Here is a 15,889-nt window from a genome sequence, read left to right on the forward strand (position 1 = left end):
GGGGGGGGGGTGGAGGCGATACTCATGAAAAACGGGTTTCTCCTGGCAACGTATAGGATGACAGTTAGTTAAAAATCACTGATCTTAATCTCAAGTCACATGACACTCTCACACGCACGCACGCACACACATACACACACAAACGTAACTGATCGACATTGATGAGTGTTGCCAAATCTAAAGGCAGGGGAAATTTTTGCTCATGATGGTTTTGTATTGGATTTCATTTGTGACCGTTTTTATTTTCGTCTTGTAAAAAAAAAAAAAAATCATCGAAAGGTTGCCATTCATTTCTAGGAGTGCACGGAGGGGTCAAGGTGACAGCAAGTATGCGCCATCTGCTTGTTGGAGGAGCTCCTGGCAGCATCGTATAAATATGATTATGTGGCTTTTATGAACCAAAAGAAGGGAACGCCACGGGCATCATAAACGAGAAAAAACATTCACGCAAGTGTTCAGAAAAAAAAGACATTTTAATATGAAAGCAAAAAGTGCTGCATGTATGTCAGACAATTGTCTTTACTCAAGAGATTTATCTGTCAATAAAAAATGTTTTACTTTTTTTTCTTATGCTATTTACACACTTTTGTGAAAAAGAAAAAAAAATAAACCATTACTTCTGAAATGATATGACTTTATGTTCAAACGTGTGACCTTTTCCTGAAAAATAGAAAATAATTCATCAATGTAGAAATAACCTTTCTGAAATTCTGCAGCTTGTTTCGTTAAAATCTGCAACTTTTTATTGAACATACCGCTTAAGTCATGGTTTGGCACCGACAGATTCACCACCTATTCGTGGATTGTTTTAGCGATACTTGTCACATGTTTTGGTTTTTTTGGTCACATTTTTTGTTTTCTCTTCATATTTTTGGTGTGATTGCCAGTGTGAATAAGTGGCTCAGATAATGGATAGATGGACGGTTCCATACATGTACAACATATAGTGTACTACATTTATTTTCTACCAAAAATTACTTTATTGTTGACTACAGTATATACAACTTTTCTCACAATCAATTTTTTTCATGTATTTTCGGATAACATATTTTTGAAAGTGGTTAAAATCTATTTTCTCTGAAATACAAATATTTTTCTCTGCTGAAAAAAAGCACCCCGCAACCCTTGTGAGGCTAAAGTGGATCAGAAAATGGATAGATGGATGGATGAAAAAAAAGCAAACATTTTGTTTCTTCTCAAAAATCTACATCCACTCAAAAAAATTAGATTTTTCCTTCGAGCAAAGATAGATCACATTTATTAAAGATGTTCATGCAGTGATCCTGGAAGCTGCTGCATGTGAAACATTGATGTTTTGATTGGCAAGCGAAAACGCTGAGGAATGCAAAATCACGTCACCTTTGACCTCTCACAAAATCACCTTTGCCTCCAGCAAAAGGGTGTTTGTCAACTCCGTTGGGGTGCTCGGGTCGGCGAGGGGTGGTTCGGGGGCTTTGCGTCCCGTTGTTGACACAGGGTACACCTGCACATGCTTGTGACTCATGCTTGTCTGTTAGCTTGTATTAGCTTACCAGTGCTCAAGCGTGACAATGTTGTTCTTCGTCCAAAGGAAAGTTCACATGCCACCTGAAGAAACTGCCATGCAAATGACGAAAGCCCAAAGCTAACACGCTAGCTTGCCAATCCACAGGCCTTTTTACATAGTATGGCATTTTGATTAATGTCCACTATCTTCTGACACAGTATGTTGACATTATGGAAATACAGTTTTTTAAAAAAAATTGGCGTTTTAGCAAGTACGTATGTAACACCTGTTACAATTACATTTTTTATTTATTTTTTTGCTAGGCAGAAATCAATCCAATTGGTTGCTGCACAGCTACCTGTTGCTAGGCAGAATTAATAAATCAGTTGCACAGCTATTTGCAAAAATAGGCACAGCGATACTGAACATGGTAAAAATAATGTTTTATATATATATATATATAAAACAATGTACACATTTGTTTAACCTACAGCACAATTTATTAAATATAATCACTCAACAAATGAACATAATGCTTTTTTATATATATATATATTTATATATATCACAAGTTAGTAATTTCTTAATGATCAGCACCTTTTTTTCACTGCTGCGCCACATGCTGGAGATGCGGAAAAAAAAATCATGAAATCGTGACATTGTTTCCTTTCCCACCTATTAATTGGGAAAAAAAATAATCCAGTTGCATTCCAATTATGCATATGATGGATGAATTGTGAGTCGCTGATGGTGTGGTGGTTCACTCGGCTGACTTGTGTGCAGGTAGCTTAGGATCGGTTCCGACACGGTGACGGTATAGATGTAGGTGTGAATGGTTGTTTGTCTCTATGTGTGCCCTGCAACTGACTGGCGACCAGTTCTGGGTGTAGTCTGCCTTTGCCTGAAGTCAACTGGGATAGGCTCCACCCCCCACGGCCCTCTTCAGGATAAGTGGTGTCGAAAATGCATGGATTCTCTGCACACTTAAATAAACATGGTTACCCTCATAGCATAATTCTCTGAGTCATTTTAACATATTCTCGACAAGTCAGTGAAATGTACCGATGTACTTGCGAAAAGTATTTGATTATTTGTTTTCTTGTATTCCGAATGTTCAAATGTGACTGAAAAAAACTATGCTATTGGGCTCACGGTATTTCAGTTCTCATTTTTTTCACCTTACATGAACAGCTAATAGACAAAAGAAATGAATGAGATTGACGGTTTCTCTTTTCTTTAATTTAAATATTATATATACCGGTATATATATATATATATATATATAGTCTGCACACACACACACACTCGCGCACACACGCACACACACACACACACACACACACACACACACACACACACACACACACACACACACACACACGCACGTGACAGCTTGTGTGCATAGGTAAACAAGGCAGCCCTATAAATTCAAATAGCTGTCAATGGAGGTGGAATTCCTTCATTGTGTCAGTGTGTCGGCCCTGAGCAGATGCTTTGACTCCAGGCAAGTTTGCAGTTGGCCTTCAGGCTGGCACTCCCAACTTAACCCACGAAATTATTATAATTATACTAAGATCTTGAAGCCGCCATCATTGCCCCCAACCTCCCTTTTGTTTTTCCCAATGCACCCCCGTCCCAAAGCAGCGGACGGCCGTCGCCTCAGGTGGTCACACGTGATCCCAGCTTAAAGCCATCAAGAGCATCACTTCATCTCGTGAACGGCATCAGCTGAAGAATCCCAATCCAGGTAAGAGGTCCCCCCCACTCATGATGAATGCTGAATATTTGGGTTTGAACAAAAATTATTGCCATGTTTAATTCAATTCACTTTCAGGATGTCGTACAAAATTCCATGTGGCGACATTTTTAGGGTTTGAAAAGCGTTTTGACAAAGTGAGAGAATTAATTGCATTTCATCTTATTTATCCTTTCATTATTATTTGAAGACAAATATCAAACTCAAGGCCCAGGGGCCAGATCTGGCTCGTGCGCCACATCATATTCTGTGGCCCGCTAAGGCAAAGCATGCATGTGCACTTTTTCTTACTGTTTCTTGCTAAAATACCAGAAATTGCCAATTGCCTTTACTTTTAATTTAATTTAATTTGAGGTACTTTTACAAGCATTTCGATTACCAACCCCTTTTAAAAATGAACATTTTGACAGGCTTCTCATTTCAAAACTATCTATCCATGATCTTGATGTGTATATGTGATAATATAAGGCAATCATACATTTAGATGGGTTCACAGTCATAATGGCCCTCCAAGGAAAACCATAAGTACAATGTGGGCCATTTAAAAAAAAAAAACAAAAAAACGTTTGACAAGCTGGTTTGAAGGCATTCCAGAAAAGTATGACTTTTTTTTGGTCTAAAAAGTATTCTATTATTATTATTATTATTATTATTATAAAAAATATACAATAATTATATTGTATTTTATTACACACTCCAGCATTTTGAATGTTCAATTTTAGCATCTATTATTCATTACATTTTATTATTATAATTATTATTATTATTATTATTATTAATTATACCCAGTCAGCAAAATTGGTCTGGCCCAGCTCTGGGGCCTTATTATTATTCTATATTTTTGTCATTGTCATTATTCACATAAATATGCAACCCGAGTAAGGATAAGTGGTTCCAAAAATGGAAGGAAGGATGTCACTTTGGAATCCTTAGATTTTATTTTCAATTTTTATTTGATGTTATTGAATTGAATTATATGGCATTTTGTAACTACAATTTCCAGGTGATCAAAACTATTTAGATCAGAGCCATATTCATGTAATTTATTTGAATCTTATTTGATCTTTTTTTTTTCATAAAATATTGGTATTTCTGACTTTAGGATTATTTCCTTTTCTGTTCAGAATTTTCAGAGATTGAAACTATTTTCAGATAAAATCACAATTCCATCAATTCTGAGGGGTTGAGTCTAAATGGAGTGTGAACCCCAAATGCAAAAGCACCACCCCAATGTCTGTGACCTTTCAGGCCAAGGCAAAAAAGACACATTCATGGCAAACACCCCCACCTGGCTGTCCACACACACACACACACACACACACACACACACACACACACACACACACACACACACACACACACACACACACACACACACACTAAATGTTTGTTGGTCACTTTGAGGAAGATGTCCCTTTTTTCTTCTTTGGCTATTTCCTACTCATTAACTCACATCTAAACACTCGGCTGTCACACCGTTGCAGTGATGATGAACGATGACCAAATGGGTTAATTTTAAGCTTGACAAATTGAGTCTCTCTACAGAGCCCCCTTCCCCCCACTGATGACCAGGGGTGGCCAAAGTATTCACACTCTGTGCTTAGGTAGAAGTGTTGATACTTGTGTAAAAAAAAAAAAAAAAACTGTGGTTAAAAGTAGAAATACTCATTTATCTCCTTCACTAAAGTATAAGTACAGACTCTGAAATGTATTTAAGTACAAAAGTGTAACTTCATTTTCACTGTCAGTTATGCACAGTGCATAACTTGCCACTTGGCACAACAAAAAGAAAGTCTCATGTATAAAATGATGTCCCTCATAAATGCGTTTTCTCAACTTGTCTGCTAAATTTGTGATGCAACTCCAAAAAAAAAAAGAAAAAAAGAAAAAAGAAAAAAAAAGTTCTTGATATTGAAATATTTTGACTGTAATAGGGGACTTGTCCTGTCATGGCTCGCCACCGATGCATCATTGCATGATTTGTCTGGCATAGTTTTTAACACTTCCTGATGCAACCCAGGATTTTATTTTTATTTTTAGCCAGGTATACGGGACCAGCAGTGGCTGATTATTGGGGTCCTCACCATGAATCAAATCCGCGCTGTCTGCATTTTGGTTGCAGTATGTCCCACTCCCCTTTCAGCTGGGGGTCCCAGGTCATTGCCTTGGTTGCCAGCCCTACTGCAGCGTCTTTGACTCCCAGGGACCCACAGGGGTATTTTTTTTCTTAAGTTCTTTTTGAATCAGGCAGGTAAATGCCGCTTGCGAGAAATCAACGGTAATCCTTCACAGCGACCAAAAGCCAGTCTCACGCCGTAGTTGTTTTCCCACTCAATGGGCGCATGTGTGCGGAAGCGATGCAGTTCCCATGGTGGGGAGTCTGACTTTGCTGAGCAAATGTCGTCTAATGCTCCTGAAATGAATATCAGGTTCTTGACCAAACTCATTTAGAGATCAGTCAGTGACTTAAGTCCCCCTGCCACGCCACCACCTTTTCCCAGTGGCCCCTCATCCATTTGGACAAAGTTAATATGGCTAAATTTGCTTTGCTAATGGGCTTAGCACAAGCTGTCGCAGAGCAGACACGCAGCAGTGGATTGCAGAGACTAAAATGTGGCTTAGAGGAACCACAAAAGGAGATAAAAGGAAGATGAGGAGGCGACTTTGCGGTGGGGGGTTCCAAATCATTGAATCACACACCGTGAAGGGCAAGCCTCTTTTTTCTTTTTTTATTCTGGGCCCTTGGAGCGATACCTTAATTCAAGTTTGGGGAGACAACGACGGAAAAGAAATGAAAACATCACTTACTCAGAAATCAGAAAATAACGATTCGACAGACAAAGTGATTGACTGACCGACTAATCGACAGGATGACCGACTCACTATCTGAAAACGAATTGACTGACTGCTGAGCTAACTGGCTGACCGAGCGACTAACCTAAAGATAGACCGACAAACTGAATAACCAGAGACAATAACTGACTCCTAACTAACTGAGAAACTAAAGAACTGTTTTGAATGACGGGCCTAACAACTGACCGACTAACTTATTTATTGACTGACTGTATTACTAACCGTTTGACTGACTGACTGGCTAACTAATTGAAAGCTAATCAACTAACTGACATAACTGACGAACAAATTATCTAACTACCTAAGTGACTGACTGAGCAACTCACCAATTGGCAAATGAGCTACAGACAGAATGACTAACTAACCAACCAGAGTAACTAAATGACTGACTCCCAACTGTCAATTTACTCAACTGACTTGAATAACTGATTGAACAACAAAACAACGACCAAATAATTAACCTAATTATAGACTTGCTGATTGACTGAAAACGAACAGACTGACTTGCTGGGTAACTAACTGATCGACAAACCCACTTACTGACTGACTGACTGACTGACTGACTGACTGACTGACTGACTGACTGACTGACTGACTTTGCGGTAACTAACTATGTGACTCCAACCTAATTATCTGACAAAGTAATTCAATCTCTTATTGATAAACTGGACAACCCGCCCGACAGACTGAATGAACTAAATGAGTAATTATCTCACTGACTGACCGACTTATTGACTGATGGACTGCCTAACTGACTAACCACCGTAAGTGACTGACTGCTATCTATATGGAAAACCAATTACAGTAACTGACTGACTCATGAATTGACTGACCGATCGACTGATGAACTCATTGAGTGAAAAATACGCAACCGACTAACTAGCTAACTAATTGACTGACTAACGAAACATTTCCATGTGCTTTTGAAGATCAGACCTACAATCGCACGCCTTTACCTGGATGACTGGCGTATACCGATTATTTGATTGGACTACGGGACAGTAAGGATTGCGCCCTATGGATTCTGTCTAGCAACAAGGGGTCATGTGACCTGACCAAGAACTCTATAGCTCTACAGAGTATCTACTCTTTGGATTCCAAAAATTGTCTATCGGGTTTGAGTACATGTGAAACCACAGCTGGATGTTTTAAACAATTCTTGAGGTGTTCTGGAGTTAGATGGGTTGGCTTAATAATTCCCGAATACTTAATTGTGACTTGAATTCTTTGACGACGTGGTCAAACAGAGCACATGTGCTCTGCGAAGCATCTCTTTATTGCTGATAAGCTGCCGGCCGATCGCCTTCTCGTATGCCACCTGTGTCGGGTACACATGGCGACAGCCATCGCCCTGAGATTACAACACTTGCGCCACAGCTGAGTTCCATAAAAGAACACTTACGACGGCTGTACGGCTGTCATAAAAGTAGAAAAAGAACAGGTCTACCTTGGTTTGTTTTTTCGCATTGTGAAGTCAAAGTGTTCCAGCACATTACGTGAGCCGAGTTTGATTAAAAAAACTCCAGCTGACAGCCGAGCCAGAAGGCCGCGGTGGTGACGGCACCTTGAAAGTGAAGTGGCTGAAGGGGCTGAAGCGGGTCAGCTACCCCCAAGACAGCGACCATTCTGTACCATTGACCCACAAATTTAGCCCAATCCAGTTTGCCCCATGCCTGCCTGTATCACTGTGCTGGCTTTAGCCCTCTCTGGGGTCAGTACCCTCCGACACCCACCTCAACAGCATTTCGTCTCCATCAGGGTTTTTAAGGCAGCTCACCATTTTGGTTCTTGCCTGATGTTGCAATGGATCTCCTCGTTGTACAACCTGCTTGGATGATTTAGCGATTGGATTGCGATATTGCCCCAGGAAATCATAATGGATCTGATTTAGGAACTCACAAGATAACTGAAACGACAACACTCAAGGATCTTTTTGTAAGTTTTTATGGATCTATGAAAGCGAGTTTGGAAACAAAAACTAAATGCAAATACTACATACTGTAACAGTGCTGCTTTTTGACCATAAGTCGAGAACAGGAACAAATACTGCCAATAATGAGAGACTGCTATGTCAGACAAGAATTGATTGCATGCGAAAGACGTAATGGCTCGGTATTTAATTTTTTTAGATTTGAAACAAGAGAGAAATAATAATACAGTATAACAAATTACCGGTATTATAAATCATTTGAATAATTTATGATGATGTAGTGCTGCAGGGTTCAATCCCAGCTCCGGCCTTCCTGTGTGGGGTTTGCATATTCTCACCATGCCTGCCTGGGTTTTCTCCGGGTACTCGGGTTTCCTCCCACATTTCAAAAACGTGCATGGCAGGCTGATTGAACACTCCAAATTGTCCCCAAGTGAGAGTGGTAGCGCGGATGGTTGTTCATCTATGTGCGCCCTGCGATTTGCTGGCAAACAGTTCAGGGTGTCCCCCGCCGATTGCCCAAAGACAGCTGGTATAGGCTCCAGCACCCCCCGCGACCCTTGTGAGGATAAGCTGATTAGAAAATGGATAGATGGCTGGATAAATAGATTCATATACTTGTATGCATCTTTTATGTGGGTTGCTATGTATGATATGTGACATAATGAATACATTTGATCCTTCAACCAAAAGGGCTTTTTTTTTTCATTGACAGGCGCATATGCGCCTGCTATAAAAAATGGAACTTGATTTTCGTGCCGGGGTTGGTGTAGTTTACCATGTTTGGGAATTTGGCTGACCACGCTGCGCCATGTAGGGCCTTATGGTGAATCGAGGACAATTTGTTTTCCATGCCGACAATGCACCTGACAATTTGGTGAGAGAAAGTAGACTTATCTTTAGATTTACTAAAAGGTCCAGTTGTGGTACAGGTGGTGTAATGCGATTTTGGTGGATTTGATCCAAGTGCTGCAGTCGAATTCTGAGCTCTATGGACATATTTGGTGGATGTCATTATATTTCATTCATAAATAATAAACAACGGCATGCATCATCCATCCATTTTCCGATCCGCTTATCCTCACAAGTGTGGCGGGGGGTGCTGGAGCCTATCTCAGCCGTGTTGGGGCAGTAAGCGGGGGACACCCTGAACCGGTTGCCAGCCAATCGCAGGGCACACAGAGACGAACAACCATCCACGCTCACACTCACACCTAGGGGCAATTTACAGTGGTCAATCAGCCTGCCCTGCACATTTTTGGAATGTGGGAAGAAACTGGAGTACCCGGAGAAAACCCAAGCAGGCCCGGGGAGAACATGCAAACTCCACCCAGAGAGGCCGGAACTGGAATTGAACCGGTACCTCTGCACTGTGCGGTCGACTTGCTAACCACTGGACCACCGGGCCTACAAATCAATTGCATTGAATGTCTTCTTCTTCTTCTTATTATTTATTATTATTATCCTATTTAATATATATTTTAAAATCTTCCTCTTGGCTGCGGCACAGCTTGAGGGTGTTGGCACACAAATGGGGGCGATCCTGCGCTCTGCTGATATGTGTTATTCACAAATATGACAACAACATGCATCAAACCCTCTGAATCATTGTAGACATCAATTCACTCAACGCATTGTTTCGATCATCATATTTTTAAAACACCCCACTTCAACCGTGGGGTACAATCCTGACGAAAACACACCGCAAACACTCGCAAACCTTTGCCGCTCAGTGTGACCCGAGCTTTTGACTGCGGTTTGTACTAAACAGGGCCCAAATTGTATCATGGCTTCATTGCTGTCCATTTGTTCCATTTACAGGTGTCCGTAATGTCAAATTCCATTGGAAGTTTAGCAGAAATTACAGTTTATGGATCCCGAACTGGAATGCAGGAGGACTCCCTAACCATCTTGGAACGAAACAGAGATTCCGGGGAGGAGTGGGATCTGGTGGAGGCCAAGACAAGCAGCATGCCGGGCCTCTACCTGCCCTGCTTTGACATGCTGGCCATGGAGGACGCCGCTTGGCTGGTCAAGGTGTCTGAGGCCTCCCCGAACGTGACTCGCATGGAGCCGCACCGAGAGGAGCCGGAGCAGTGCCCTGTCATCGATAGCCAGGGTCAAGGACTCTCCCCGGGCATGGACGGCCCTGAGGAGGAACGTTCTCTGGAGCAAGTGCAGAGTATGGTGGTGGGCGAGGTGCTGAAGGACATCGAAACGGCCTGCAAGCTGCTCAACATCACGCCAGGTAGAGCAATGTCCCCACTGAAGGTTCAGCCTTCACTTGCAATGGCTCACCCTAATTAAAGTACACCCTTCCGGTCATGGGATCAACCCCTACCGTGAGATTGTCTCCACTGGAAGTGAACTCACCCCAAAACACACCCTGCACTCACAGGATTGTTCCCAAAAATTCCCTTCCCTGACGTGCACCCTCTGTGGGAGCTCGCCCCCAGCTGAGGAGCATTCGCCCCAACGTCAGATCCCTAACATGAGAGGGATCACCTCCACTTTCGGCACACTCTTCACCAGCAGAGGGAAGGCGCACCTCCCCTTCCCTAACCGACATACTAACTTAACAAAGAGTTTGGGTAACATGCATTTAGATAGTCCTTTTCCGCAAAGGGCATATTTATTCGGTGATATCTAAGCTACTGGAACTTAGTCCCAAAATCAACACAGCTCATCCGGCCTGACACATCTCCTCCATCATATCCTCAATGGCGTAAAGCTGTGTTTGCCCGCACCAGGATGTGTTTAATCCTGACCTTTGCATCGCTTCTGTCAGGTCGTGACGGCCGCGTTAGACGTGTAAACAATCCCAGTGTGGGCGAGGCCTCCTCAAACACCAGCGAGCGTACTTGGACACTTGTGTACGCTGTCATAAAAGCGTTGTCATAAAACGTGTTGACTTTGCATCGAACATGTGCAGAAAGAGGAGAAGGAAATTGTCAGAAAAGACGGCGTTTTGGGTTATTTCAGCTGTCGCTTTCTTATCGTCTCCATATCAGTGAGCTGTTTATTTACAAATGGTTAGTTAGTTAGTTAGTTAGTTAGTTAGTTAGTTAGTTAGTTAGTTAGTTAGTTAGTTAGTTAGTTATCATCTTACAATTAAATCACACAACCTTTCCTGAAGCTAAATCCTGAATGTAGATCCAACTAGTTATACAAATGTGAATAAGTCCCCAACAAACCAGCTCACCCATTGATTAACTAACTAGCTAACAGACTGACTGACTAACTCACTCACTCACACTCACTAACTCATTCACATCTAGTCTGAAAGACCAACCAACAGTATGACTCACCATGAGTCAGACGAACTAACCAGTTGACAGGGTAACAAGCTAACAAATTTGTTGACTCACTAAATAACTAACCAGCCAACTGATTCACTAACTAAATCTAAAAACTGACACATTGATTCACTACCTCTCAGACAGACTGATCAACTCACTTTCAGACTAACTCACTAACTGGTTCACTACTGACTGAGCGATTGATGAAGGAGTAACTCACTAAAAAATTAACTAAATGTCTAACTCACTAACACGCTATCCAACCAACTGACCAACTAATGCCTTAACTGGCTGACCCAGTAACTAACTGACTGATGAACTTACCAACTGACAGTGTTCATGTTTAAAAACAAATAAACAAAACAAACAAACAAACAAACAAAAACCCCAAATCCATGTACAACGTTTGACGCATTCTTTTTTTTAATGATGATGTAGTTGTTGTATATGTTGGCTTAGACCCGATGGAGTGGAACGTGGGCAACGTTCAGAAGTGGCTGCTGTGGACGGAGCACCTGTACCGGCTCCCTCACGCAGGGAGGACCTTCCACGAGTTGACGGGGAAAGACCTGTGTGCCATGAGCGAGGAGGACTTTCGCCAGCGCTCACCGCAGTGCGGGGACACGCTGCATGCACACTTAGATATATGGAAGTCAAGTGAGTCACTAAATCGACACAGCAGCACTGTCACGTTAACAGCACCTAAACTAGCGTCTACTCTCTGCAGCTGCCTGGATGAAAGAAAGGTGCACAATTGGAGACAACAAAAGTCCAGGTAGGTGGCCAAATACACATGGAGGCAACGTTTAATGTGCATCTTTATTTGAACACTATATCCATCCAGTGGCATAAGGTGGGTAACCAGCTCCCGGGGGAAGGCAAAGGTTACCTCCAAATATCAATAAACAACTGACTAACTAACTCACTGGGTCACTAACTAACTAACCGACCAAGTAACTAATCCACTGATGGACCGCACAACCAACAAGCAATTAACAGTCTTAATGACTGACCGATGAAGTACAACTGACCAACAAACCGACTGACTGGGGAAGACCAACTGATCGAGCAACTAACTAATCATTTAACCAGGTTCACCGGTTGACTGACTGACTAAGTAACTATCTGTCAGAAGGACTGTACAACCATCTGTTCAACTAAGAAGCTAATCAACTCACATATCGACCAATTGACCAACCAGTGACTGATTGACTGAATGACTGACGGATTGATCAACTAACTCAATGACTGACACTGATTGAGCAACTAAATAAACACTTAACAACCCTGTTTGACTAACTGACGGACTGACTGACAACTGACTATCAAACCGATTTTCTGACAACCGACTCACTAATCAACAAACTGACCGACGTCCATATGATTGACCAACCAACCAACCAACAAAATGTCCAATGACTAACTAACTAACTACCTAAACTAACTAATTAACCAACTAACTAACCAACCAACTAACTAACTAACTAACCAACCGACTAACTAACTAACTAACTGGATCACTTGATAAAAATATATACCCGGCTGTCCAAACAGCCAACTGCCTGACCGACCAATAAAGTAACCAACTTACACACTGACCTACCAATCCACTGAATAACTAACTAAATAATTACCTCTTTGCTGAATGGACTAACTGACAAAGTAACCGACTGACCAGCTAACTCACTAACTGACCGTCTGACTCCCTAACCAACTCACTAACAAAGGTAGGCCTACTTTAAAAAAAAAAAAAAAGTATTTTTACTTTACATTTTTGTGGACAATCAACAATGTCTCAGATGGTTAGCCATCAATAACTTCTAGAATATTCAATACTGTAACACAAGCAACACATCAAATATCATCGTCTCGCATAAACAACAAAGGGATGCGGGTACCTTTGTGGTTGACAGGGACTAGAATTCTAAAAGCACCACACACAACAATAAATCAGCGTATTCCTGTGTGTGTATTTGAAATCATTATTCATATTCTGCACATATGCAGGTGCTGAGGACCTTTGGTCTGAGGCCGATTCTTCTTGTTCGGGTCAACCGATCCACTTGTGGCAGTTCCTTCGAGAACTTCTGCTCAAACCTCACAACTACGGACGCTGCATCCGCTGGCTCAACAAAGACAAAGGTACAGTCCTACTTGTAGATTATGGGCCAGACGCACGGAACATTGATCTTTTCTCTACAACCCAAACAACATACAGCACAAAATGCATAAAAATAAGTATAATTTGAACGTAACTTTCATGAAAATATTTTATGATTTGGATTTGGATAATGTAATGTATTAAACAATATTGCATACTGGAAATCCATTCCAAATTCTTCCAAATGACCCGTCCAATTGAAATAAAATATGATCAAACAATGAATGTTAACAAAAGGTTAAAAAAAACAAAAACAAAAACAAAAACATAAATTTGAAGATTTGTGTAAGTTTAAAAAAAGCATTCAACATGAAATAAGCGATGGCAGTACAATAATTTTTAATTTTCAAAAATATTTTTGAAGTCTTGGATATCATTATTTTTATTTAAACACAAAACTTTTGCCACAGTTAAAATTTCTCAAGGAAATTTGTTTAATTTTTTGGCAACAACAATGTAGCTCATGTTGCTATGAATAAATAACTAAAGCATAAAGACGAAGGAGTTTGCGCATCGAGCTCACGGTGCAGAGGTCGTGGGTTTAATCCCGGCTCAGGCCTCCCTGTATGGAGTTTGCATGTTCTTTCCAGGCCTGCGTGGGTTTTCTCCAGGTAATCCGACTTCCACCCACATTCCAAAAACATGCATGGCAGGCTGATTAAACACTAAACTAAATTGTCCCTAGATGTGAGTGTGAGCGCGGATGGTTAATCGTCTCTGTGTGTCTTGCGATTGCCTGACAACCAGTTCAGGGTGTTTCCCGCCTACTGCCCAAAGACATCTGGCATAGGCTCCAGCACCCCCCCCGCAACCCTTGTGAGGAGAAAGCGGATCGGAAAATGCATGGATGGATGGACAAAGACCAAGGACTCATGACATTGTGCCAAATATACTGTGACACACTTTGTCAACAAAATACCTCTCTAGTAATATTATAATATGCCTTTATCCTTGTGGCTCAAGGTATCTTTAAGATCGAAGATTCAGCCCACGTGGCACGTCTGTGGGGTCTGAGGAAGAACCGGCCGGCCATGAACTACGACAAGCTGAGCCGCTCCATCCGCCAATACTACAAGAAGGGTATCATCCGCAAGCCCGACGTCTCTCAGAGGCTCGTGTACCAGTTTGTGCACCCCGTGTGATGAAAAAAAAAAAGCACAAAACTCTCCATCCGCCCTGCGACCTCTGGGTGTGTGCTCATGGTTTTCCACTCAGGCCTGGACCAAACAATGAGGACTGTCTCAGACAACAACTGGGAGTTAATATTGTCGGAAGCACATACTGCCTGTTTATTTTTGCCTTTGTTTTTTACTGAGGGATTTTGAGTTTGGGAGCACGTTGGAGAGTGATTTGCACTTCTTCCTCACAGTTCAGAGGTTCTGGATGCGAATCTCAGCTTGTTATGGGGAGCATGCATATTCTCCCAGCACTTGCATGGTTTTTCTTCCCATCCCCCCAAAAAATGTACATGTCAGGTTCACGAAAGACTCATAATCATCCACGCTGAAGGTGTGAATGTAAATGGTTGTTGTGTATACACAGAATATGCTTTGCAATTGGCTGGCGACCAGTGAAGGATGCATTTTGCATCTCTCGCCCAACGTCAAATGGTACAGGCCTGAGCTCATCTGCTACCCCGATCGAAAATGAATGAATGTGTGGATGGAGCAAATTAAACTTTACACGATGAATAACAAAAACAAGGGGGGGGGGTCATCGTGCAAGTCTACAAAGTAAAAAAAAAATATATATATATATAAAATGCTCACTGCGTTGGTGTCAATAACAAATAATGACATATACAATGCCAGAGACACAGCAAGTCAGGAAAGGTGAAAAGTAAGCTCAAGCCCAATGTTTTGTTTGAGTTGTTGATCAGTTGACTTGATACACAAACATCTGGTTCATGAATGTCGCCATTTTAAAAGGAGTTTGAACAGTGGCGCTTCCATTTTGGTTTGGCGTCAGAGCAAGGTTTCATTTGTTTTAACATTACTTTCAATGTCGCGTGGCAGGTTGGAGGCGTTTAATATGGGACTCTAAGTACTCATAGAAAACTTTATTTTATAATCTCGTCATTCCTATGATCTTACAATGAAGCACAAAATGGGGGTCACCTCAGTGAAATCTCTGAGTGTCATCACTAATAAAGTTACTGCAGGTGATTTTTGATTCTCTACTGACCAGTCAATATTTTGTCTATGAAGACGCAACTTGTGTGTATGATCTACATTTTGCAACAATGTCTATGTCGAGCTTAAAAAAAAGAACATTTTTATCTGTGCTACTGTGTATATATATTGTACTGTATATACTGTGTGTGTGTGTGTGAGAGCGAGGGCGAGAGAGAGAGAGAGAGAGAGAGAGAGAGAGAGAGAGAGAGAGAGAGAGAGAGAGATTTTTC

General features: G+C 41.5%; 1 protein-coding gene across 1 annotated transcript; it reads left to right on the forward strand.

Moving 5' to 3' along the window:
* The first annotated feature begins 2,956 nt into the window (after positions 1–2,956).
* Positions 2,957–15,650, forward strand: spdef (SAM pointed domain containing ets transcription factor). Its single transcript, XM_019856076.1, has 6 exons — positions 2,957–3,233; positions 9,847–10,273; positions 11,784–11,981; positions 12,052–12,099; positions 13,332–13,466; positions 14,449–15,650. Exons 2-6 carry the CDS (start codon positions 9,856–9,858, stop codon positions 14,625–14,627), a joined length of 978 nt encoding a protein of 325 aa, XP_019711635.1. The 5' UTR covers positions 2,957–3,233; positions 9,847–9,855; the 3' UTR covers positions 14,628–15,650.
* The last annotated feature ends 239 nt before the right edge of the window (positions 15,651–15,889 follow it).

The sequence above is a fragment of the Hippocampus comes genome, unplaced genomic scaffold (genome assembly GCF_001891065.2).
Source record: "Hippocampus comes isolate QL1 unplaced genomic scaffold, H_comes_QL1_v1.1 scaffold17, whole genome shotgun sequence".
Lineage (NCBI taxonomy): Eukaryota > Metazoa > Chordata > Actinopteri > Syngnathiformes > Syngnathidae > Hippocampus > Hippocampus comes.